Here is a 25,128-nt window from a genome sequence, read left to right on the forward strand (position 1 = left end):
GGCCAGTGTAGCAAATGGCTACTGTAAAAGTGACAAATGCTTCAACAGGGAGCTGACCCATCTGGGGCGAAACAGCTCAAAAACATGCTCATAGAACCAGGCCCTGGGTCCCCTAAAACTTTATGCTTCTTTCCCAGACTGCATAAATATTATGTGTTCCTATAAAAGTTGGAACACACACACAAAACACATGCAAGGAAATAAAAATCACACTGCCGGGTGGGTCTGAATTTTAAGGTCAGCTCTGCCACCCATTGGTCACGTGACCTTGGCAGGTTTCTTACTTGCTGTGATCTTCAGTTTTCCCATCTGTAAAATGGGGACAAGTAATGCCCGTCTCTCAAGGGGGGTTGTGAGCATGAAAGGACATAGTAAGAGCAAAGTTCTTCCTGGAACGCCTGAGAGTTACTAAGTCAGTCCAGCTACTCAGAATCACTGTTCCTACTTCCTGCTTTTTCCATTGTCTGTATGATGTATAATATAATAATGTGTATATTAGTATATACATGTATATTAACTTCAGACCATGTTGCCTACTCTTCCAATGTTAATATTATATCTCCCCAGGAGCTGCTAACACATGGGTGAGGGTGTCTGACTTGGAGCCTATGTATATTCGACTCAGATGCTTTCTTAACCGTTGTGTTTTAATAAAGTCACTCTTGGCTCCTCCACACTTTTTCCAGGATTGCCCCTCTTCCCAAGAAGGCTCGTTAGACATTCCTACCCTCCCACACTATTTCCTCCCCAATGCATTTCTTTAAAAACGTTTGATGTTGAAATAATTCTAGATTCTTAGGAAGTTGCAAAATAGTACAGAAATAATACCTTTCCCCCAGTTGCCCCTGTAGCGTGATACCAAAACTGGGAAATTCACATTGGTACCATGTGTAGTTTTATGTCATTTTATCACACACATGGATTTGTCTAACAACCATCACCAAAATCAAGACATAGGACTGCTCTATCATCCCAGAAACCTCCCTCAGGTTTTCCCTTTATGTGGCCTTACCCACCCGTGGCAACCACTGTTCTATTTTCTGTCTCTAATTAAAAAAAAAATTAAGACTTTATTTATTTATTTGAGAGGGGGAGAGAGAGCATGAGAATGGGGAGGGTCAGAGGGAGAGGGAGAAGCAGACTCTCCACTGAGCAGAGAGCCCGAAGCGGGGCTCGATCCCGGACTCTGGATTGTGACCAGGATCGTGACCTGAGCTGAAGGCAGGCGTTTAACCAACGGAGCCTTCCAGGCATTCCTTTGTCTCTGTAATTTCATCATTTTGAGAATATTATATAAATGGAATCAACAGTATGGGCCTACTTTATGAGATGGGCCTTCCCCCCGACTCCCTGTGATGCCCCAGAGAGCTATTCAAGCTGCTACATATATCAGCAGTTCCTCCTCCTTATTGCTGAGTAACATTCCTGGTGCGGATGGACAACGGTTTGTTGAACCATAACGTATTACGCGGCGCCCCCCGGGTGCTTCCAGTCTGGGCGGCTGCCGACAAAGTTACTGGAAAAATCTTGCATAGATTTTTATGTGACAGAAGTTTCTGTTCACCTGGGATAAATACCCGAGAGTACAGTGGCTGGGTCTTATAGTAGTCGTGGGTTTGGTTTTTTCTTTTTAAAGAAACCGCCAAACTGTTTTGCAGAGTGGCTGTACCATGTTGCTTTCCCACCAGAAATGCACCGGCAAGTGCATTTCTTCGCACCCTCGCCGGCATGTGGTGTTATCGCTATTTTTGGTAGCTGTTCTGATAGGTGTGTGGCCATGGCTCATGCATATGACAGGTGTACGGGATCACTGTACATGTGCTCTCTTAAGCCTATAAACACAGAGTACGATTTGCTTGCTTCCCTTCTCCAGACAGGAACCAATTTTCACCCCCCTGGGGGTGATCACACCGCTGCCAAGAATGCAGGGGTTCTCTAAGCCTTCCAGCTAAGGGAAGGCACCAGCGGTTTGGGGAGGCTTTAATCACTAAGCCGGTCCCAAGAGGCCAAGTCCACAGCTGGTGTGGACAAGTCTGCAGGGCAATGTTCGAACAAGGCCCCAGTCTTGGACTCGGGGATGATTAAATACTCTGACCCGAAGGTGAACGAATTCAACAGAGGACAGCAGTGGGAGTCCATGCAAAGGGCAGAGCATGGAAACCTCTCTCTGGAGTTCAGGTTCATTTTGGAGCAGGGTTGCCTGCATGGCTGGTATCCGCTGCAGCTGACGCTGGACCTGGATGTACCATACACTGGCAGCCCTCCATTCCCGAGCATGCTTTAGGACACACTTTTAGGAGCCCACCACCATCTGGGCGCGACAGCCCATTGCCTACCCCGTCCCCTGCTCTGACTCACCTAAGCCAAAGTGTGCCACGGGCTCCATCTCACACAGGTAGCCCGAACCCCCGTCGATAATCCTCAGGTGGGCCCCGCTTTTCTTGGTGTAGAGCACAACCTTAGCTCCCCGGGCGAAGGCCCCGAACCGGGTCCGAGGTACTACTCGAAGCCAGTTGTTGTTGAAGCCCTGCAGGTAGGGAGGAAGGCAGGTGAGTATCAGGGGGTGGGGGGCAGGAGGGGCAGGGAGGGAAGGAAGGGGGAGCAGACAGAAGAGAGAAGGAAGGTGAACGAGGCACAAGTTTGGAAAGAGAGGAACTGGAAGAATGAGGGAAAAGCCAAGAGGCTCAGGAAAAGCAGTTTTTGGAGAAGTGCTGGTGGACAGTGGAGGGGCCAAGAGCTTCTCCCACGAGGCAGCCCTTCTTGGAGGCTTACTGTGTGTGGCTGTGATTTATTTCCTGGGTTTCTATTTCCCACCATGCCAGGCAAGCAAGTATCCCCGGAGCCTCTGCCCTCGTCCACCTTAGACCCAGAGGAGCACACTGGTCGCACTCCATGGGCCCCGGGGCGCATGCGCACCTGGTTCCCCCGGAAGACAGACAGCGGCTGAGCCATGGACTCCCCGTGGGACAAGATGAGGTCCAGCATCCCGTCTCCATCGAAGTCTGTCACCACACCCCCTGTAACAAGGCAGATTTCACTCTGGCCATCGGCCAGGAGACCCAAGAGGGAGAGGGGCTCCCGACCACTGCCCAGTCGTGCACATGCCCCCTTGGGGGTAGGGGGGAAGCCGAGAGCACAGCATTGGGGCAGGAAGCGGGGCGGGGGGCAGGGAGCCTCTGTCCTCAGATTTCTCACAGCCGGCTTGTGACAGGAGATCATGAAAGGGGCTCCCTTTCCTTTCCCTGAACTTCGCATGGAGACAGTGGGTGCCAACTGCTCAGACCATAAGGACTTCTTCCTCATCTATCACACACGCCTTTTACTTTTGTAACTGTTGTCCATATGTCATGTCTGCACATTCATGGGCTCCTATGGGTCCTCACTACCACACACAGAGGTAAGGAGGGCAGATGGCATTATCCTTTCCATGCATGTGCAGGGTAGGACCCAGAAGGCGAAGCACCTCTTCCAAGACCACAAGTGAGGCAGTGCCAGGACCGAGGCTTGGGACTCCCGTTCCAGTGCTCTTTCTCTGACACCAGGCTGAATACCAAGAGGGGAAGGGTCAGATTGCAGGACCGTAGCCTCTCCTTTCTATCCCTGCCTGGTGTCAGAGAACCTACTGCCCATGGATTTCCAGAGCCCCACACGGATCGTTGGCTCCCCTGTTTCCGGCCTGGGGCTCCCAGGGACTCACCCAACCCTCGGGAGCTGGCAGCCCTAGTCCTCTTGCCCTCATCCTGTGCCGGGGCAGGGCAGAGACAGAGGAGGGGAGGCTGGAGCCCCCAGGTGCCCTCACCTGTGCCCCGACCCTCAGGCTCTAAGGCATCACCGGGATTGAGCTCCTCGATGAGGGGGTCACCGTGTTCCCTGCGAATGACCCTGCAGGAGAGGAGACAGGTTGTTCCTGGATGACTAATGTGCCAGCATGGCATTCGCGGGCCCCCTGAACTCAGAGGTCCACTTGCTCCCGTCTCTGTCCCCTGAGCAGCGCCGGGCCCCACGTGGGCGCCTACTGAGCCACCATCTGCTCACAGAGCCTGTCTACACCCTGCCTGTTCCCTTCCTGGGTTTTAATTTACGTTGGTAAATATTGATTTTTCTTTCTCTAATGGATGAGTTATAGACAGCCTGGGGAAGGGCAGTTGATAGATGGAGAAGGGGCAGGGACGCAGCTACCTTCAACTGACCTTCTCCTTCCTTCAAGTGGCCCTGGGCTTCTGAGTTCTGGGTGTAACTAGGATTGAAACCGCTCAGATGCCACCTCCTTCAAGCCCTCCCTGACGGTCATGCGGGAAGCAGGGCCTTCCTGTTCAGCCTTTGTCACTTCCTGCCTTGTGGTAAAGCTCTGAGCGAGTGCCTCTTCTCTCTCCAGTTGGATGGGAGCTCTTCACAGGCTGGGACCACGTGTTACTGGTTCTCGCATTTTCCCGGGCACCTGGCACAGCGTGTGGCCCCCCAGGGAAGCTCTGCGCGCGTGTCTGCAGGAGGCGAGGATGAAGTCCAGTGGCAAAGAGGGCGGAAACGGGTCCCTTTGGGCTGCAGGGGCTCTATTTTAAGCTCTGAATCACGGCAATACTTGCTTCAGAAAAGCCCACTGTGAGCGTCTTGCTCTGTCTCCGCACTGAGCTCAATGCTGATGATGGCGATGAGCTTCCCCCAATTTTTCTCACTTGTTAGATTCTTATAGCCTTGGCTGCTCTGGCCTGGATGTGTGGAGCAATACTGGGGGAGCCAGGGGGCTAGGAGGGATCTGATCTCTACCCCCGTGACACTGCTGATGGCTCTTGTCTGCTCAAGTCACAGAGTCACCAGCGGGCTGGGCTGTGGCCAGTGACTTCGGGTGGGGGGGGGCAGGGGTCCCCTGAGCTGGAGCCTGTGGTGGCAGGGTGCAGGGGGTTTGCTGTGGTGAGCAGCAGCCCTGGGAGAGCCATCTGTAGGCCCCAGGCATCTGTGCTGAGCTCACCCACGGGTGTGGACCGGGTGGAGGGCCGCGTGCCTGGGTGCACTCCGGCATGTGAGCTACATGTGCCTTGGCCTGCCAACAACCACAGTCCCTTTGACCTCCTGTGAACCGCAGGCTCTGCCACAGCTGGGTTCAGGTTTAAGTGACAGTACAGTTAAGGGTTCCCAAGGACAAAGCCCAGCAGTTCCACTGCATCGACGTATTTGCCCATCAAATTCTTTGGCAGTGACTTTTGTGTGCTGTCTAGCGTGTGGGGGGCTGCAGCTGTGGTGTGCGTCAGGTAGGACGGAGCTCAGGGTCCATGACCGCAGGGAGTCTCAGACAGAGCTCCGAACGCCAACAGGGAGAGAGGCTGAGGGGACGGAGAGCTGGGCAAGCCCACTCGGGCTTCAGGCTTCCTGGAGGAAGGGCCGACTAAGCTGAGACCGGAAGATGAGTGTGGTCACTCAGGGGAAGACGGAGGAGCAAGGGGCGGAGGGGGTGGCCTGCCTGAGGGTCCGGGCGGGGGACAGCCCAGAACTGAACAGAGGGAGAGTGTCGGAAGCTCGGCTGTAAACGGAGAAATGGAGTGTGACCAGGTGGGGGACAAAGTGGGGTGTGGGATGAGTCCAAGAGAAGGCAGTGGGGGGCTTCCAAAGGTTTCAAGTGGAAAAGGGGTATGGCCAGATTTGCATTTTCAAGCACTTTGCTGAAGGCTCCTGTAGGAATCCCTTTCAGAGCCAGAGACAGGAGCTGGGGAGCGGCATAGGGGTGAAGAGATGAGAACAGAGCAGAGGCAGGTGTCAATGTCAGCAGTGTGACCGTCATATCCCGGCTGGCCTGGGAGAGTCCGTGTTGGCCCGCCGGCCCGCCATTATCAACAGGACTCCTTATGCTCACTAAGCATCTGGTTTGGGTGATGAAATCCTTGGTTACCTCACTCCTCATTGCAAGATTGCAGGCTCAAGCACACGGAGGCTTTGAGTCCCCAGCATCTCCCACGAGGAGCCTGCTGTGTTCCATTCAGCGACAGAGACAGGTGGGGCCAAACCTGCAGGGTGGCCGTTGGAGCGACAGCCCAGACTATAGCCCCTCACACTCTGGGCCGTGAGCTCAGGACCCATCTGGCTCTAGGACTTGGAGCATAGTCATGTGCCTGGGAAGTGGCTCACGCTGTGGCTGTGGGAAGGCCAAGACACTAACCCATGGGACCACTATGGGGTGACCCTGTCCTCGTCCATGGCAGTCCCGGGCCAGCCTGCCCTCGGGGTGGCCAGAGGTGTGTGAGAGCCAGGTGGGCAGGCGGATGGGGGAGGGGCCTGGGTCCTCAGGCCACAGTGAGGAGATCACTAGACTCCCTTGTGCTCAGTGGCCCTGGCAAGTGACACTTTATTAGCCAGAGAAGGAAAGTAGTATCTCTGTTAACGAGCAATTGATCTTCCGCAATTAATCTGGAAGTTGTGAATAAGCTTTTTCCAAGTCGCCTAATTAGTAAACCTGGTGCCTTTGGGGGGTGATTACTTCCAGTCAGGATTGATGCTTTGTTAATTATCATATTTTAAAACATGCTTAGTCACAGCTCTTGCCTTTTATTAATAGTTGGGCCCCCTCCTGGGGTAGAGGATGGGGGCCCCGTGGAGCTGAGCCAGGTGACCGGGCCCATTTCCTGAATCCAAGGCCCCTTGCTTCCCTGCCTCCTCTCCCCACAGGCTCCTGAGCCCCAGTAGCACGTTTTAGGCCAGGAACAGGGTTGTCTCCAACCACGTGGGGCCTGAGGTTCCCCAACAGCAGTTCTCAAGCTTTGGTGTCATTAAGAGTCACCTGATGCCCAGTGCACTTGTTAAAAATAGAGGTTTCTGGGCCTTACCCTGAAGATTCTGATTCAGGAGATCTGGATGGACCCCGGAATGTACTTTAAATAAGCACTTTGGGTGATTCTGATGCAATGGTCTCTGGGCCCCTCTTAGAGAAGTATTGCCTTCGAACTTCCAACCTTTTTTCCCCAGATGCAGGTGCTTGCAGATTCCTTCCATCTGTCAGTCCCTCTTCCTGGTCTACCATTGATCGTCTCATCCAGCATTTCCCAAGAGATTTTTGCGGAGTACCAGTCCCAAGAATAAAATCTTTGAAAGAGGTGTCCTGTGGTCAAATATGTTTGGAATATTCCATCTCCCTTTCAGAAATTAAAAACACTCATGCTTGTGTTAAAGGCTCTGAGAAGTCCCGCAGCCAGTAAATCTGCCTGTCTTTGCTAACCCCAGGCACACCCAAACAAACTTGACTCTGTAACTCCTTTTTGTGGTGATGTGGATTTCTCTCCCATAGAGGTTGGGTTCTGGGCACACATTGGGCCATGTCCCTCTGCCTGTTTCCCCCACAACAGCAGGAGGCCAGTTTCCTGCCCCAGTTCTGCCCTTCATTCCACAGCCTCTTGCTCAGTCCCTCCTTCCCTCCTCTCTGTTCCTTCATCAGGGACCATCGGGAACAGCCCTGGGAACTCCCCTCTGAGTCCTACACCTTGCTCCTGACTCCCAGCCCGCAAGAGCGAGAAGTCACTGCCAGGCTGCAGTGCCTACCGGAAGAGACGGTTGGCTGAGGAGCTGCGGTGGGCGAAGTTGTTGAAGAAGATCTCCAGTTCCTGATCATTGTCAAAGTCAGCGGCGATGACGGTACGGACCGGGGATGGCATGGAAAATTTGGGCGAGGCGATGTCCTGACGGGGGAGAGGGTGCAGGTCAGCAGACAGAGGTGTGTGTGCGTGCAATCCAAGAGAAGAGACAGCCCACCTAACACCTCACCTCCCCTGGAAGGGACCTGTGGTGGCAGCACCCAGGACCACAAAGACCCTGGGCTGCTTATAGGACAAGGAGGTGAGAGGAACAGTCCCAGTTCCCACCAGCAGAGCACCTGGCTGTTCCCTGGTCAGGGTCACACGCAGCCCTCCCATCGAGGTGAGGCAGATATCAGCATTCCCATTTTACAGGCAAGGTGAGGGTGTCCTGGGGGAGGGAGGGGAATCACCCATGGTCATGGCTAAGGATGGGGCGGTAGCCGGGGCTTCTGACTCAAGATGCTACGTCCCTTCCTCCTCTGCAGGAGAGTCAGAAGCGGGGGTTGGGGGGTGGGTGATGCTGGAAAGTGCTCTGCACTTGAACCCAGGCTTCTCTCCCGACTGGCCATGTGACCTTAGGCAAGTCATTAGCCTCTCAGGTCTCACTCTCTCTGTCAGTAACATGGGGCTAGGAATAGTGTGGCTCAGGCCGTGAGCACTGCGTGTAAAATGCCTGGGAAGCACTGGGCATGAACCAGATCCTTGGCACCGGTCCTGGCCTTGCTCGTGCCATCAGTCCCATGGAAGGCAGGAGAGGGGGCTTCTAGCTGTGTTTTTGCTGTTATCTTAAGTTTTTTTTCCTGGAAGTCTTTTGATATTTTTGAGACCCTTGCTCTGGGGGTTTGTAGTATTAGATACACTTGCCTGGGGTTCATGGGGAGACCCCAGGCCCAGGAGAGCCCAGCTTGGACCTCGAAGTGCTGACACAGCCTTGGAGGACCCGGCAAAGGGTCCCAGGGGTGGGACTTTCTTTTGAAAAAGAAGAAGAGGCATAGAGAGCAACCTTCTGATTATAAGAATATTCATCACAGAATCTTAAAGATTCTAGCAGCCTGTCCGGCTCTCAGGGCCCACCTGGAAAGGGTTGGGAAGGGACAGTTCATGTTTCCGGGAGTGCCCCTCATGCCCCCTGGCCTGGCCCTGCTCCTTGGCCTCTCACGGCAGGTCCCCCCTCCAACCAATGCAGGAAGGAGCCAGCCTGGGACAGCTGGTGATCTGCCTGTTCTGGGGAGCCCAGGAGGGAGGTTGTCCCCATCAGCATGGTAATGAGGCTGATTAAGAGCCTGGCCACTTGGCCAGGGTGGGCTGAGCAGGGCCTTAAGAGCTGGAGAGAAAGGGACCTCAGGATCTCTAAGTCATTATTATTCTATTGATCCTATAAAAATGGAAACCTACATAGCTCCCTTGGGGTTCCCCCTGGACGCCCGGGCTTCTGAGATAACGTATGTAAAGCGCTTAGCACAGTTCCTGGCACATGGAAGACACCGGATACATGGGGCGTCGATTATCATTGTTATTGCTCCTGTGAGCTCTGGGGAGGGGCCACCAGGAGGCCGGGCCGTGTTCCTCAACCACAGCACACTGATGTTTGGGCCTGCATCATTTCCTGACTGGGGGGCTGTCCTGTGCGTTACAGAACATTTGGCAGTACCCCTGGCCTCCACCCAGGGGATGCCAGTCACACCCCTCTCCCATTTGTGACAACCATAAAGTGTCACAGACACTGTCCCCAGACATGTCAAATGTCCAGGGGAGAAAATGACCCCTGGTGGAGAACCTGAGTTAAGACAAAAAGCTGGGGGTAGGGGTGCGCCTGGGTGGCTCAGTCAGTTGAGCGTCTGACTCTTGGTTTTCGCTCAGGTCATGATCTCGCGGATCATAGGATTGAGCCCCACATGGAGCTCTGCATCTGGTTCTGCGCTCAGTGGGGAGTCTGCTTGAGGATTCTGTCCCTCTGCCTTCCCCCGGCTTGGGCGTGTGTATGCCCTCTCTCTCTGTCTCTAAAATAAATAAATCTTAAAAAATAACAAAAAGCTAAATAAGGATGAAAATCATCCTGGATCCCGGGATCAACTGCTTGAGTTCAGGGCAGGCCTCCTTCTCACCCAGAGAGCCCGGGTCTCAAGGGAGTGAGCCGCTGGGCCCGAGCGTCCTCAGGTGGCTGCTACAAGGGAGGAAGCTTGCGGCGGTGACCCAGACAGAAGGGTCCCAGAGACTCCCCTGGGACCATGAAGCATCCAGAAAATTCTCATTCCCCAGGGGACTTTGGCAAGACCTAGGTACCTCCAGAACCATCCAGACTCACTGAGATCAGTTTCAACCATCCTATGAGAGCTCCAGGAGAAAGCTCCAAACTCCAGCGCACCAGGCGGTGGCACCCAACAGTCCCTTTGAAGAATTCTTGGCATCGCAGTCTATTGACAGCTCAGGGAGGGGACACAGAGAGGGACTGGAGGGGCCCACCACCTGCCATTTGTCCTTAGGGGCCATGGGAGCTCCGGAGTCTCAGCTTTCCGTCTGTCCCTCTCTTGCCCACTGCACCCTTAGCCAGAACTTAAACTTGAAAAAATCAGGTTTTCCAGGAGCCACCTGGAAAACTACTGCCAATCCAGGAACGAAGCCGAGAGCCTGCATTGCCCTGTTCCTGCCCACTGCGGGATGTTGCTCTCCCTCCTCTGCGAGTGGCTCTCCCTGCCCCGGGCACTAGAGATGGTACTGAAGCCCAGGCTGGACTCCATCGTCTTCCCCTAGATGTTGCCTTCACTGTGGCTGTCCTGCCTCCAGGCCCTGCAGAGCCACAGGCCCCTTCTCAGCCTGGTGGGAGGCACAGGCAAGGTGGCAGCCCTAGGACATCCAGAGCCGCACGCAGTGCTGTGGGGATGGGCGGGAGGGGGCCGGGGAGGGACAGCGAGGTCCCTTCTTACCCGAAAGCGGACCTTCCCATGGGCACTCATCTGCAGGTAGAGCCGGTGGGGGCCATTCCAGTTGCCGTAGACGATATCCACTTTGCCATCGCCGTTGAAGTCGGCCAGGGCGACACCTCGCCCGTGCTGGTGGGGGTCGTCCACACCTGGGGAGGAACGACAGGGACCCTCAAGGCTGCACCCCCTGCAGGCCCTAAAAACGCTTGCCTTGCTTGAGCTCCTTGGAGAGGCACAGGGAGGGTGACCCTTGCACCGACCCTGCCCAGGGCGCAGATGGGGAGCCCCAGCGCCAGCTCAGAATTTCTCCCTGGGGGCAGGAGGTGGGACAGCCGTGTGGTTGCAAAGGGAACCAGACTTGCCTTCAGCGGCATCTGCCCAGCGAGCACACAATTTTCACTCAGTTTTGGGGTAGCATGGGTGGGAGAAGGGGACATGCAAAGTCTGGAGGACCAAAGTCCCCTCCAGCCACTCCAACGCTGCCACTGGGGTATAGTAAGTTGGTCATCACCTGTTGGTTTAAATCTCTCAGTAGCTCCCCAGTCTTGTTGGGTCAAGTTCAAGTGCCTGGGAAGCACAAGGCCCCCACCCACCCCATCTGGTCTTGATCTGGTACCCCTCCCCTCGCCCCTTACTCATAAACTCTGGCGACCTGTGCTTTTGTCATTCCTTAAATGAGCCCTGCCCTTTCTGGTTTCTGGGCCTTTGCTCAAGTGCGTTGCTGCTCCTGGAATGCTCTTTGCCTGGCTATTGGTTACCTGGTTCTTGTTTTTCTTCTGTTCTCAGCTACTTTGTCACCTCCTCAGGGAAGCCTTCCCTGACCACTCCCATGAAAACAGCTCCTCCCAGCTACTTTGGTATTTGTCCTGACAACCTCTCTTTCTTTCCCTCCACTGTGCTGATCACATCGACCATCGGGTTCCTTTGTGGTTTATCTGCTTAGTGTCCAGTTTCCCCACGAGACCTTAAACTCCATGAGGTCAGGGGCTGTCTTCTTGTTCACCTGTATTCACGCAGCATCTGACCAGTAGTTTTCAGTAAATACTTGCTGAATGAATAAAGAAACATAAATAATTTGACAGAAGGCTTCTGGGGATGTTGTTGACAGCAGAGGAAATGCCACATCATAACAAAGAAACCCACAGCGTGCCTTGGGAGCTCGGGGAAGAGAAGCCTGTGTGTCCAATGTCGCTGGCTTCTGCTGTCCCTGCATCTGCCAGTGTCCACTGAGCTGACCCTGGGGGAGGACAGGGGCTGGCTTTGCCCAGAGGGAAGGTCTGACCTCCCGGCTGCCCGAGGAAGATATGTTCCGTCAGGCCAAGCGTGGAGCTGAGAGGTGCTGGGTGCTGGTTCTCAATACCCAGGCTGACTCTCTCAGCGGACAAACTGCCATTCATCATCGGGCCCTCAGAGATGGGGCGGGCGACAGGACAAGATAATGGAGGGGAGAATCACAGAATCCAGGGTCCAGGGAGCTCTTGCCAGCGGCAGCCACAGAACTCCTGGGGATGGGAGCCAGCGGAAGGTGCGAATGAGGCCCCCTGAGCACTTTGGATGCTGAGTACCCTCTTGGGGGAGGGAAGGCTCTGGACAATGAGTGGGAGGTGTGGGGAGAAGAGGCAGTGTGCCCTAGGCTTGAGGAAGAGGCTTTTCCAAGGAAGGGGGGCAGCCTCTAATGCCTAGGATTAACACCCCATTAATTCTCTACAAAACTCCCCAGCCCAAATGTCGGTGGCCTTCTGTGTTGGCCCATTTCTCTCCTATCTACGAGGCACCTTGACAAGGAGCTGGTTCCCTTTCACGGGAATAATCAGTGCCAGGCCGCATTTCACAGCAGCATCTGTTTGGGTGATGAATGCCCTCTTGACATGTCTTGTTAAACCCCTGCAATCATTCTGACTTTCAATTACGGGCCTAGCACCTTTCCTCTCTCCTCCCGCCAGATACCTTCTCCCACTCCAACTTGCTCGCTCACCTCTGCTCCCATCTCTTTAACACCTTATCAAACCCTCTAGGTTTTCTCCACCACCACCTCCCCTTCATTTTATGATTTTTCAGCAATGAGAAAATTTGCTGCCAGAGTATATAGCCCTGTAGAGTGTGTGTGTGTGTGTGTGTGTGTGTGTGTGTGTGTGAGTGTGCAAGCCAGGTGGGAGGCCAGGTCAGGGGAGCTGCCTCCAGCTCTAGCTCTGCCCAGGAAGGAGGAAAGGGAAAGGCACGAGGCGAGTGGACAGGCTCCAAGCGGAGGGGTGGTGCTGGAAGTGGGCACTCCCAAGCCGAGAGCTGGGGGATTACGATCTTGTAAGTCAGGGAGGATGGATTGGCAGACGCTCAGGGATTTGAGGCTTGCTGTCGGCTCTAGCTGGAGCTTGTAGGACCTTTGATCTATGTGTCTAATCCCCGCTCACCTCTTCTTCTGGAGGGTAGCGCTCGCCTCTGTGCTGCCCTGTGAGGGGGGAAATCAACCCTTTCATGGGCAAGGTGGGGAGGAAGTGGGTGGAGAGAAGTGGTCGAAGGGCAGGCTGATTAACACCCACAAACTTTCATTAAGGGTCCCTTCCACCATTCAGCAAGATTGACTTGGTGACCGTGGTGTGTCAAGAGTGAACAGTACAGCGCCCCGTCCTTGTAGACCTAGTTTATTCTAGCGACGTAGAAGCCTGATCGAGATGTGCGTGGAAGGGCAGTGTGAATGCAGATGAGGAAGTGTGAATCTCTGCCAGGCGGCCCAGGGGGAGGCAGGAAGGGCTTCATAGAGCTGAGTGCTGAATGATAAACAGAATTTCTGCAGAAGGAGAAAAGGAAGAAGGCGCATTCTAGCAGACAGAATGGCAGGTGCAAAGGTCCTGAGGCAGATGAGGGATGAACACAAAAGGAGGAAGGGGAGCAGAGCTGGGAGCCTAAAGTACTATTTTGTGTGGGTTTTAGTCCCCTTACTTAGCTATTTGTTTATTCATCTGGTTTCCCCTCTAGAACGTCCGTGCCTGTGTGCGTTATGTGTGGCAGGTAGGGTAGGATGGTATAACCTTCCTGGGATCAGCATCCCCAGCTCTAAGTACCACCTGGCACTTAGCTGGTGCTCCATAAATGGTTATTGGATTGAATTTAGTGATTAAGGTGAATGTGGGGAGGGGAACTGGAAAGAGGTGGCTTGGAGGGGAAATTAATGCTGAAGACTCAAGCAGGACTCAGAGGAACACGGGCTAAAACTAGTTGCTGGAAAATGGATAATGGTCAGGAGTTCCAGGCTCCCCCTCTCCCCAGCAGCAGCACACATCCCCTGTGGCCGGAGCCTTGGGGGATACAGAATGGAAGGTGACAAACAATGTTTCCGTGCACAGCGGGCATGCTTCCTGGTTCTGGTCTCCCTGAGGCCAGCGTCCGAGGGTCTGGGGCAGTGAGGGACCCAGCGCGGGGGCCACACTCACCGGCACTGGCAGCAGCATCCACGAAGGTGCCATCACCCTGGTTGTGGAAGAGGAAGTTGGGCCCATTCTCGTTGTCACAGAAGATGTCTGAGGCACTGCTGCTGAGGATAGGACCCACGCTGACACCACGGCCCCCTAAGAGAGGACAGCAACCCACAGTGAGTGGCAGAAGCAGAGCCTCAGGCCTGTGAGGAGGACGGGTGGGCCTCAGAGGCCTTTGAGAAGCCGCTGTGGCGAGGCCTCTGAAGAGCTTTGAGGACAGGGGAATGCTTCTCTGAGCCCAGATCTGGGCTCGCAGTCCTGTCAACGTGTGTAGAAGATGACTCAAGGAAGGATAAGGCAAGCGAGGGGCAAGACGGTGTCACTTTGTGCGCAAGTCATGACCCCATGGCCTACGGAACACAGAGGCCATCCTACAGATCCCTCCCTTCCCTTCGGAAGCTGACTCACAACGATCCCCCAGGCCAGATCTATCCACCACATTTTTTAAAAAAAGATTTTATTTATTAATTTGACAGACAGAGATCACAAGTAGGCAGAGAGGCAGGCAGAGAGAGGGAGGAAGGGAAGCAGGCTCCCTCCTGAGCAGAGAGCCCCACACGGGGCTCCATCCCAGGACCCCGGGATCATGACCCGAGCCGAAGGCAGCGGCTCAACCCACTGAGCCACCCAGGTGCCCCTACACACCACATTTTGATCAAGTCACAGATTTTCCTGACAACCCCCACCCCCACCTCGAGTCATCTGTATGCCAGTCAAGACACCAGGTGTGCTCCTGGCCCAAGAACACAGGGGACTAGGTTCTGGCTAAGGCTGCAGGACATTTTCTTGACTTTGCTTGGTATAGTAAGCAACTGGGAACAACCAGTAAGTCCACCAACAACGATGGGCTGAATAGACTGGGCTGCATCCATAGGATGGACTGTTCTGCCGCCGCTGAAAAGACTGTGCAGATCCATATGTGTTGGCTTGGAGGAGGGCCCATGACATACTGTTCAGTGAAAAAGCAATTCACCAAGTAATGGTATTGTGTCATCTTAGTTTTATTAAAAAGAAAAAGAAAAAGAAAACACATGATATTTCTGGATGTGTTCATGCAAGCTTGTCCTTGAGCTTGGGGGAAGTGGGAAAGGCCACGCCTTGCGTTGTTAACCCCAGGCTGCCAGATGGGGTGGGAGTCAGGGAGGGAAGGAGAGACAGGAGTTCGCCTTTTTTGGGAATGTCTTTGTGTTGTTTGGCTTGTTGTAACAAAATCGCTTCTGCAGTTGGAAAGGGAAAAATCCAATAATTGCATACTTTTTAAAAAAGGAAGAAGTCAATCCAGCTCTACATTAGGGTTTAATGTCTCCAAGATCAAATTTGAGCTACCTGTGTCAACAAGTTCAATATGAAGACGTCTGGGTTTTGAATCAAGCCCCGGAAGCCACAGCCCCGGTCCCTGGGAATACTGGGCAGAAGACAGTCTGACCAGGACAGGACATGGATTCCAGTCCCAGCACGGCTGTTTATAAGCTGTGTGACCTTGGGCAATTTATGGTATCCTTTGAGCCTCAGTTTCCTCAACTGTAAAACAGGAGTAGCATGACCTGCTTTTTCTATTTTAGGATCTTTACGAGGATCACGTGAGGTGAGACACATGAAAGGGGTTTGTGAACCCTACCATCCTGTTACTCAGAGTGAGGTCCTTGGGCCCACCATGGGGGGGGGGGCAAGCTTGTTAGGCAGAATCCCAGTCCCTCCCTACCCCCCTGCCAGTCAGTACCTCTCTTCTAGCAGGACCCTTGGGTGGCTATGTGCCCAGTAAAGTTTGAAAGGTGTGGCTCTAACAGGCTGTTCAGTACAATAAGAATAGTTACCAGAAAACTCAGAAGAACTGTTGTTATTTGTTAAATAAGCGGGAGCTCAGGCAGACTTGAGTGATGTTGGGCGCCCCACCCCCCCACCAACTGCCTGCCTGGCTCTGGCTGGGGAAGAGGTTTCCATAAAGTGTGCTAAAGTGGGATGGAGGTTCACTTGGTTCCCAGACTCCTCCTGCCTTCTGGGAAAGGTCCCTGGAGGAAATCGGGGGGCTTTTCTCACCTGTGCAATGCAGCCTGCCCCCCAGGTCGGGCGTAAGGGGCCAGGAGGAGGGGATGGGTCCAACGTCAATGCCATTCCCCTTGCTCTCGTGGTTGAGCTCCAGAGAAACACAGGTAATCTACTTAGCTCTCCAGGAGAGCCCAAGCCTCCTGAAAATGGAGTCACTCAATCCACAGTAATCCTGGGTAGCATCACCTAAGACGGGGCGTGCAGTTTTCATTTGGAGAGCCACAGTGTGGGGCGGGGAGGCTTCTGGATGCCTTTCCTAAGGCCAGCAGGGAGGGCTGCTGGGCTGTAACCTGGGCGCCACGTAGGCCCATTCAGAGAGGAGCCCTGGAGTGGCTGCTGACAGCTGTTCCCTGCCTCCATCCTGCCAGATTCCAAACCAGGGACAGGCTTCGGGCTTTGGTGAGGAACCCCGGGCCTTGCCTGGGCCCCCGGAAATTCCAGGTGGGGCTGTGGGACTTGCCACCATGCAACTCCATCCTTCCTCCCCACTCTGGTGTTCTCCAATTTCCTCTCTGCTTCTGGCTCTCAAGCTGTGACACATTCTCTTCATTTTCTACAAAGCAGGTTATTTCCCTCTTGGACAAATTTCTAAATCTTTCTAATTAACTAATTGGGTTGGGTTGGAGCCTTGTACCATTTGTAACCTGTAATTATTAGAAAATTGCCATGGTAACCACACTACTAATTAGTGACAATTTATTGCCATGGCAACCGGACCATAACAGAGACGTTACCCACGACTCCCTCTTGGCAAGTTCGCCGCCCAGTTGGGGAGCAGGTGATCGACAGTCAGGGAGCCAGCCCCTTGGGCAGCGGCCCCAGCAGCCTCAGGATGGAGAGCCCAGTTCGGGGCTGAGGCAGGGGCTGCCGGGCGTCTGTGCCCCTTGCTGCGCTGCAGAGGTGCGTTCCCAGGTGGAGCATGTAAATCTTCTCCAAACCAGTAACATCCATCCACCCTGCAGCGTCCATGACAGAGGTTCCCGATTCCGTCTCTTCTCCCTGACGTTCTCCCCTCCCCCAACTCTCTCTCTCTCCCGAAGTTGAGCCCACGCCTTCTGGGGTCACCCAAGGGGCAGTGAGGAACTGCCTCAGAGGATGATGTCCCAGTAGGGAGTGAGATTCTACTTTACATCAATTCGTTCTTCTGTATCTGCGGTGGCCCATGTTCTTGGGGACAAGCAGCTCCCCAGCTAGGGCTGGAGGGGCAGCCCCGGTGATGGGAAAGAAGACCGGATCAGAAAGTGTGCATGTGACCTTGGGCACATCAGCGGACCTTTCTGGGCCTCTGTTTTCTCAGTGCTAATGGGAGGCTGATTGTAACAACAGCTTCTTCTCATAAACTGTCATAAATATTAAGTGAGCTGGTTTTCGGAAGGCACTTTGGAAAATGTCAGGTGCCACATAGTCATTAGTTGGGACGATTTCCCACCTGCTAGGGGAATAAAATCTTATTTCCCCAGCACTTGCAGACTTCTAAGGCCTCCTTTTTCTGCTATTGGGTGCAAACGCAGCCTCCTGCCCAGCCCCGCCTGAAGGCTTCTCACTCTGCCCCTGAAGCTGGTTGGGAGAGGTGGAGTGACTGGGGAAAAAGCCTTCCCCTGCCACATTCTGGAAGCCCCTCTGATTATCCGCCCAGTGATCCCGAGTCCCACGGGGTAACCTCATTAACCCTTAAAAACTGCACCGCTAAACCCCGAGCCCTCTGGTGAGGTGGACCCAAGTCCGATTTAGGTACAGGTGATCCATTTCTCAGATGGCATCTAGGCAGCCCTGGGGTGGTCGGCCGCCAAGTTGGATTGTATCTGAGAGCTGGAGTGGAATGGGAAAGCGAGGCCACATGAAATAAGGGTGGGGGGGGGGGCACCTGGGTGGCTCAGTGGGTTAAAACCTCCTGGGATCAAGTCCCACATCAGGCTCTCTGCTCAGCAGGGAGCCTGCTTCCTCCTTTCTCTCTGCCTGCCTCTCTGTCTACCTGTGATCTCTGTCAAATAAATAAAAAAAAACTTTTAAAAAAAAAAAAGAAAGAAGGGTGGGGGGGCATCCTGCTGGGGGCTGGAGGACCCAGGCACGAGGAGGCAGGAGTATTTGCCATGCTAAGGAAGAGCCTCTAGATCCTTACTTGGCCTCTGCACCTGCTCTGGCTAAAGCAACTTGAGCTGTGTGCTCTCCAGGCCCTGGGATCCCTCCCCATGAACTGGGGAAGGGACTGAGAGCTCCAAGTTCCTTCCCACTCCTTCAGTGCCTTCTCCAGGCTGAAATTTGGGGCCTGCGTGGCTGGAGCCCACGCCAGTGGAGGGAGGCTTTGTGAGGCTCGTTGGCCCAAGAATCTGGCCCCATGGGATTAATCTACTGAGACCTCAACAGAAATACGATTCTTGTGGATGCCAAGGCCTGCAGGCTGCCAAGAGCATCCAAGAATCTGTAGAAGAGTAGCAAAGATGCTGGAAAACACAGAGGTGGAGGAATGGGCAGTGTGTGTGCGTGTGTGTGCTCGTGTGCACGGGTGTGTGGGAGAAGGGGGAGTGAGGGTCAGGGCAGGATGGTAACAGGGTCTTTAATCCTAAATTCCCCCAAACATTCAAAGGTAGAATGATATGTGTCAGTGCTGGTGCTGCCACCCACGACCCCCTGTGAGCCGTCCCACGACCTGGTAGGGTTCCGAGTACACGGGGCGGAGGGTATTAGATGCGGACATTCCACTCCTCCCTCAATCCTGGCAGCCCCTCCCTGTAGGATGCCGCCGGGGCAGTGGACAGGAGAATGGGCAGGGCTCTGAAGAAGCCCAGCTCATATGGGCATCTGTTCTCCAGTCCCCTGTCCTAGGCACCATCCGCATCTTATCCCACTGACCCGTTTTCCAGGCGAGGAAACCAAGGCTCAAGGAGGGCAGCCAACGGGCTGCTGATCGCAGTCCAAACGCACATCTGAGTGACCCCAGAGCCTGGGCTGGCCCCAGAGGGCGCTCCCAAACCTTTCTACTCAAGCATCCTCCCGGCAGAAGAGGGAGCTGGACTCCTGGTAAGCCCCAGAGTGACCAGCCGCAGGCTTGACCTTTCTTTAAAATCTCTTATGTTAGCAGAAGAAACAGTGCACCATGATCGCATTTCTATTATAAGAGTATTTGTGTTTGTTTTGAAAGAAAAGTGATGTCCCTTCTTGTCAATCATCGAATGCATGGATACCACAATGTCCTGGGGCACTGGGTTCCCCTGGCAGGCCCAGGGCTGCAGTCCCCGAGGGAGCCCATCGAGGAGCCTGTCCCTCCAGTTCTGCCTGTCACATCCCACTGCAAGGCAGTTCCCGCCTGCCAGCCTGGGAGGCTCTGCGGCCCCCTCTGTCGCCTGTGGTCAGCTCTCTGGAGTCCGCTGACGGGGAGCCGCCAGAGGCCTCAGCTGGGCTTTAGGCATCTCCTTCTCCTCCAGTAATGACTTCCTATAAATCAGATCTGCCCTCCGCTTTGTTCTACACTGCTCCCAGCCAACAGCAAAAATCCCCACCCCATATCCTAAAGCCACCTTCATTTTCTTTCCAAATTTCTTATAAGGATTCCTTAACTGCCGCCTTGCAGCCCAGACAGATGCTTCCTCAAGAGGTGAGGCCAAAATGCAGAGCTCCTGGGGAAGGGGTGGAGGCCGGGGCACTGGGGAGGCAGGGTGAAGATGGAGACCAACGGATTCCAGTGGAGGGGCATGAAGAACCCTGTGACTGTACCCAGGGCTGGAAGGTGGACAGGGGACCTCACGGAGGCCACCTCCAGGGAAGCGGTGGGTGGGCTTGCTCTGGGCTGCACCTTGTGTCTGGCATGACGCTCTCTGCATCTGCTGTCCTCCTGGGCACCTTGGATGAGGAGGGGGTTGCTGTCTGCTGCACTCCAAAGGTCCCGCCCCTGAGCCAGGCCTGTCCAATGCCTCCTTTCATTCTCGTGCCCCCACTGCAGGTGAGAAAACTGAGGCCCATGAGGTTAATAAATGGCCCGTCGCTGCCTGGACAGGACGGGAGGCTGAGGCAGGACCTGTGGCACCAGATTCTGGTGCCACCTGTGCCATCAGACCGCGGCACCAGGTCCTGTCCTCTCAGCAGCTCCGCGAGATGGTAGTTCAGACAGTGAGTTCAAGGTGCTTAAAGGGGCTGGGGGAGGTGCCCAAGGTCACTCAGGGCTGCAGAGGCCAGTGCAGAGTCCTGGTCCTTACCTTCCCTCTACTTGGGTTCCATGCCGGGCCTTCTGCCACATGGGCGACTAATTCTCAGGATTCCTTGTACCCTTAAGGCTCTGAGGGGCTGCAGGCATCTGGGAAAGTTGGGGCTTGGGATTCTCCTTGAACTAGGAGCCACGGGGGAGTGGGCTTTCCTCCACTCAAGTCAGCACCAGCTCAACTCAGCACCCTCGGTCCGCCAGTGGCCCTCCTGTCCCCCGAGAGCTGGCACACTGGCCACTAGATGGCACTGTGACCTAGCAGAGCAGCAGCAGCCAGCCAACTCGCTCCAGTCTGGAGAGATGGCCTCCCTTCCCCCGCGGGAGAGCAGACAGCACAGGGCAGGCAGCACCACTGGCCAGCCTGCCCACCGCTTGTCCGGGCCTCCCCCTACTGCCAGGCACAGTCTAGGCCAAGCAGTTGCTCGAGCCACAAAAACTGGGGGGTCAAAATCATGCCCTTGAGTGCCAATCCCTGGGGCTGTGTCCCGGGGATACAGCTCCTCCTGTATTGTGGGCTGGAGCTGGGAGGCTCCAGCTGGAGGTCACCAGAAAGGTTAGTGGATCGTGGCTGGTTAAGCTTTGGGGGTTGGGGCTCAGGACGCTAGTTTCTCTGCAAACCCTCTGTGTGACCTTGGGCAAGTCCCTTCTCCTCTCTGGACCTCGGTTGGCTCTTTTGTAAAACAAGAGACTCTCTGAGGTCTGTCCAGCAGCTGGGTGTTGTGTGGCTGGGCTCTGGGGGACCTGTGGCTCCCGGACTGCACATCTGGCTATGGCTGGCTTCCTCCTGGGTCTGCTCGTCACTGCCTGTGTCCCTCCCCTTCTCCAGGCCTCAGGGCCCGAGCCTGGAGCTGAGCACTGGCCGTGTGCCAGAGACTCAGCAATCAGGCCAGGCTCCAGTGGCGGCCCTTACATTTGGGGTCCGTCCCTGGGGCTCAGGGGGGTGCTTTGGGTTAGTTTTGCAGCCAGATGTCCATGTGTCATTAACGAAGTGACAACGGGGTCTGCAGGGTAGAGTTGAGGGGCTTGGCGGGCAAGGAAAGGGTGGGCTGGGGAAGGCGGGCAGACACAATAGTAACTTGGTGGGCCAAATAGGTTCTTCTCAGCCAAATGGCTTTTGGAAGTCTGCAGAGCCGCTCTAACGTGTCCTCTGGGCACACCAGCTGCCCCCGCCTGCCTGTGTGTTCCACAGAAACTGCTGCCCCTTCCTTGAGCTGCCCGGTCCTTTCAGTACAGCCTGGCTCAGCTGGCTGCTGCTCCCATCCCCAGCCGTCCTCCTCAGCTGTCTCCTCTTGGTCGCCTCCTGCCCCCTCCTCGGTTCCTGCCAGCCCCTCCGCCGATCCAGCCAGCACGAACAATGCCCCCTTCATGCTGCACCCCAGCCGCAACCTCCTGAATCCTTTTATTCCATGGAGAAGCCTCTCTCCCCAACCTCGCCTCCCTCCAGCTCATCATTTTCAAGTACTTCATCTCCCCAGCCCACTCTCCTTCTCCTGCAGACCAAGGCACTTAATTGCCAAGCCAGCCCAATGCACAGAACTGGGAACTATTCAGAAAAATTGACGGTACAAATCTAGGCTGAAGCTCCTGCATGTTTATTCCTTTTCCCAGGAAAGCATGGTTTATTACTGACACTCAGCCAGGAAGTCTGCACGTTCACGTGCGGAGCTTGTGCGTGCTGGCATGGGGCTGGAGCTGTGCAAACTATTTTACTGTCTAGCCGTTTGTTCCCACAAACTTCGTCAGACAGGTCAACATCAATCTCCCCGTCTCAGCGAAGTGGAAAGTTGGCTAGAGAAAGGCATTATAAGCTCAGGAGAGGCTGTGACAACCCTTTCTAGGTAGGGCTTTGAGAGTTGGCTACCCACCCAGGTGTATGGAGGCAGGGGGATGGCCCAAATGACCCCCCCCACCCCCCACCAACCAAGCAGCCTTCCGGGCCCAGGATTTGGATTGGGGTGGGCTGGCCCTTTGGAAGTCTGTTGGGGAAGCTGGGATGGAGAGATCAGGACGGTCAACCAGCAAGGGGATCTCTACATCCAAATGACAGGACCAGGACAAGGGAAGCCGAAGTTCACGTGAGACGTGGCTGTGCACAGCTCTGGCTTCCTGGTTTCTGGCACCCAGAGCAGGAACCGGATTGCTCTGCAATCAGCAGTCTATTGGCAGTTTATCAGAGTTTAGTCAGCAGCCGTGCTCGAATTAGAAAAACAGCCTTCCCTAGAAAGATCTCCCTGTCAGAGACTCTGACAATAGGTCCCCCATCCAGAGAGGTGTGTGTATGTGGGGAGGGGGACATGGCTTCAAGAAAAGGGGCCGGAGAGGTTTTGGAACAAGAACACAATTCTTTGAGCTCAGTTATCCGAGACGGGACCCAGCTGAAGCTTAGGGATTTAGCACTCAATTCCTGGCTGCTTATGTATAAGTAAATAATTTCATCTGCTGTTTGGCAATAAAGAATGCTTTAAACCTCGGCCTTTGTGATTTGTCAGTTTTCTCCTCCAGAACGTGTTCGCCCATCATTTGGGTTTCAGCGGGGGATGGGGCAAAATGTTCTGGGGATAGGATGTTACAGTGTTCTCATCCTATGTCTCACGGCCCCCACGGGGTCCCCCAAAGCCCACACCTGCCAGATAGCTCACCAACCCTTGGAGAGGCAGTGTTGGAGGAGCTGCCTGTTGGGGGTGGGTTGGGAAAAAAGCCTTCATCCTCCCCTCCCAGGGACACAAACCCCTCTTCTCCCATGGTCGCTGATGAACTAGACTCAGCCTTGCCGGGCCCAGCCCCCAGCCCCAGGCCTCCCGCCCTTCCAACTCACAGCACCCCGGCCTGCCACCCCGCCACCTGGTGTCACTCTGCCTACCTGTGTATTTGCTGACCCCGGCCTCAGCAGCCACATCTCTGAGCGCCAGAATGCCCTGGGAGAGGTCACTGGCCTCGGGGTCCATTTCAATGAGGGCGTCAGGGCCCACGTTACCGTAGGCATAATTGGCGATGTAGATAGAGTAGCGTCCAGAGCCCTGGGGAAGAAGGGAAGGACGGTAGGTGAGCAGGCCCATCTGGGCTCGTCGTGGTCTCTTTCCAAGAAAGGGGCTCTCCCTCTCCTCGTGTAGGACCATGGGTCTTTTTTGGCTCAGCTTCCTCTCCCTGGGGTCTGGTGTGAAGGGCCTTGCGGGCCATGTGGGGCCCAACTCCAGAATCACTTTTCCCTGAGGCTGCAGACTGCACCCCCCCCCCCCCGCCCTGCTCTGCCGATTCCTACAACAAAGCAGCCCGGCTTCTCCTTCTATCCTGTTCCAGAAGAACACATCCCTCCCTCTCCCCCACAACCACCTTTTTATAGACAATTTTCTAATGTGCCTCTCTCCAGCTGAGCTCTCTCCAGCTGCCAGCCAGGGTAGCTGCTCAATAAATATTTGCTGATTGATTGATCTACCAATTCCCATTATTCTCAGTCTCTCTCTCTCTCTCCCATTCAAGCTCACCCCAGCCAAGATGACAAGCAAATTCTAGAGTCATCTCCCTCCCCACCTCCCACCCTGGATTCCTTCATTCTGCTATTTCGATGGCCTAAGAGGCTTGGATATGCAGGGCCCCCCCCTTCCAGTTCCTCTGTTTGCCCACATTACCAGAAAGAAATAGTGTATTGCTTCTGCCTTTGTAATGCTGTCTCAAACATTTTTTGCCTTTGCATCCAGGAGAAGCCCTGGGCACCAGTTCCTCCTTGCTACCATCCTTGTCTGCTCTGGTCTGAAACCCCACTGACAAACGCTTCTTGTCTGCCTGTTATTAGAACCGTGTCATTTTTTCAATGGATGCCTCCTTTCTCCCCAGAGAGCCACCTGTTTTCTGCATCCGAACAGTTTTCCAGCTTTCCCCTCATCCTTCTCATCATTTTCCTCCAACCCATCAGATAGCAGATATTTCTTGAGCTCCAACTACCTGCAGCGCATTCAGCTCTAAATGTCCCCAAGACAACATCTTTGCTCTCCAGTTGCTTGTCACCTTGTTTAAACACAAGCTAGAAACGCGAAACAACGTGAGAGAAACAGCTGAGTTCCAGGCCACTCTCTTCTCTGCCCTTGGCCCGCATGGCTGATTTTGATTTCTTTCCCAACCGAACTTCTTGTAAGCAGAACCCCCATCCCACCTAACTGATCACTGGCTTTATCCCTTCCGTGGGAATGTTTTCTTTGGGGGAGCTGACGAAGAGCTACTTGAGTCTGACTGACGGGTGGCTGAGGCCAACAAAGGGGCTCACGGTCTCTTGAGGGGATGCGGACATGGCAACCGTAATACAAGAACATATAGGATTCAGAGAACATGTAAGTTAACAAACCCGGAAATAAAATTTTTAAAAAATGTGAACTAGACTGGAATTAATTTTTTTTTTTTTTAAAGAGAGGGAGAGAGACTATGTACAGCCTTTGCTCGTGCACAGAAGAGGGCCTCCCAGAGGAAGGAGCACTGAATCAGCAGAGTTCAGAAAAGGTTTTCTAAGAGGTGTCTCAGCCAGGTGAAGTGTGCAGGAAAGAACCTTCCAGGCAGAAATGATACTCTAGAGAATGATGTATGTAGGGAAACCACAAGTGGTTCGTTCGGTGTTGCCAAAATAGAAAATGCAAGAAAGGGCGTTTCGGGGGCTGGAGAAAGAGGAGGCAAAGATATTCCCTAAAGATGCCGATGCCCCCTCTGCTTCAGTTATCTGAGGCTCCGTCCTGCTGCTGGGACACTGTGAGTTCCCAGGCTTGTCACTCAGCAGCACTGCTGTCTTGGGGGAGCAGGTCAGAACTGCAGACTCTCAGTGGCCTGTCCCCTTTGTCAGGCCCGATGAAGCAGTATCTGAGTTTTCACACCACCCCCATGGGATCCCTGCACAAAACCGAAGTTCGAGATGCAGGGCTTCATGGCACAGCTTCATGACTAGGGGAGAACGCTGAGAG

General features: G+C 54.5%; 1 protein-coding gene across 6 annotated transcripts in view; it reads right to left on the reverse strand.

The window, feature by feature from the left end:
• Positions 1-25,128, reverse strand: part of CRTAC1 (cartilage acidic protein 1) — a 150,196-nt gene that overhangs the window by 24,395 nt on the left and 100,673 nt on the right. For all 6 annotated transcript variants that reach the window (XM_059398294.1, XM_059398289.1, XM_059398290.1 and 3 more), the window contains exons 5-11: positions 23,049-23,205; positions 13,906-14,040; positions 10,481-10,626; positions 7,522-7,658; positions 3,800-3,882; positions 2,917-3,017; positions 2,359-2,527 (exon numbers count right to left, since the gene is read on the reverse strand). In XM_059398294.1, coding sequence (XP_059254277.1) covers positions 2,359-2,527; positions 2,917-3,017; positions 3,800-3,882; positions 7,522-7,658; positions 10,481-10,626; positions 13,906-14,040; positions 23,049-23,205 — 928 coding nt within the window. The remainder of the gene's footprint in view (positions 1-2,358; positions 2,528-2,916; positions 3,018-3,799; positions 3,883-7,521; positions 7,659-10,480; positions 10,627-13,905; positions 14,041-23,048; positions 23,206-25,128) is intronic.

Source organism: Mustela nigripes, chromosome 4 (assembly GCF_022355385.1).
Source record: "Mustela nigripes isolate SB6536 chromosome 4, MUSNIG.SB6536, whole genome shotgun sequence".
Lineage (NCBI taxonomy): Eukaryota > Metazoa > Chordata > Mammalia > Carnivora > Mustelidae > Mustela > Mustela nigripes.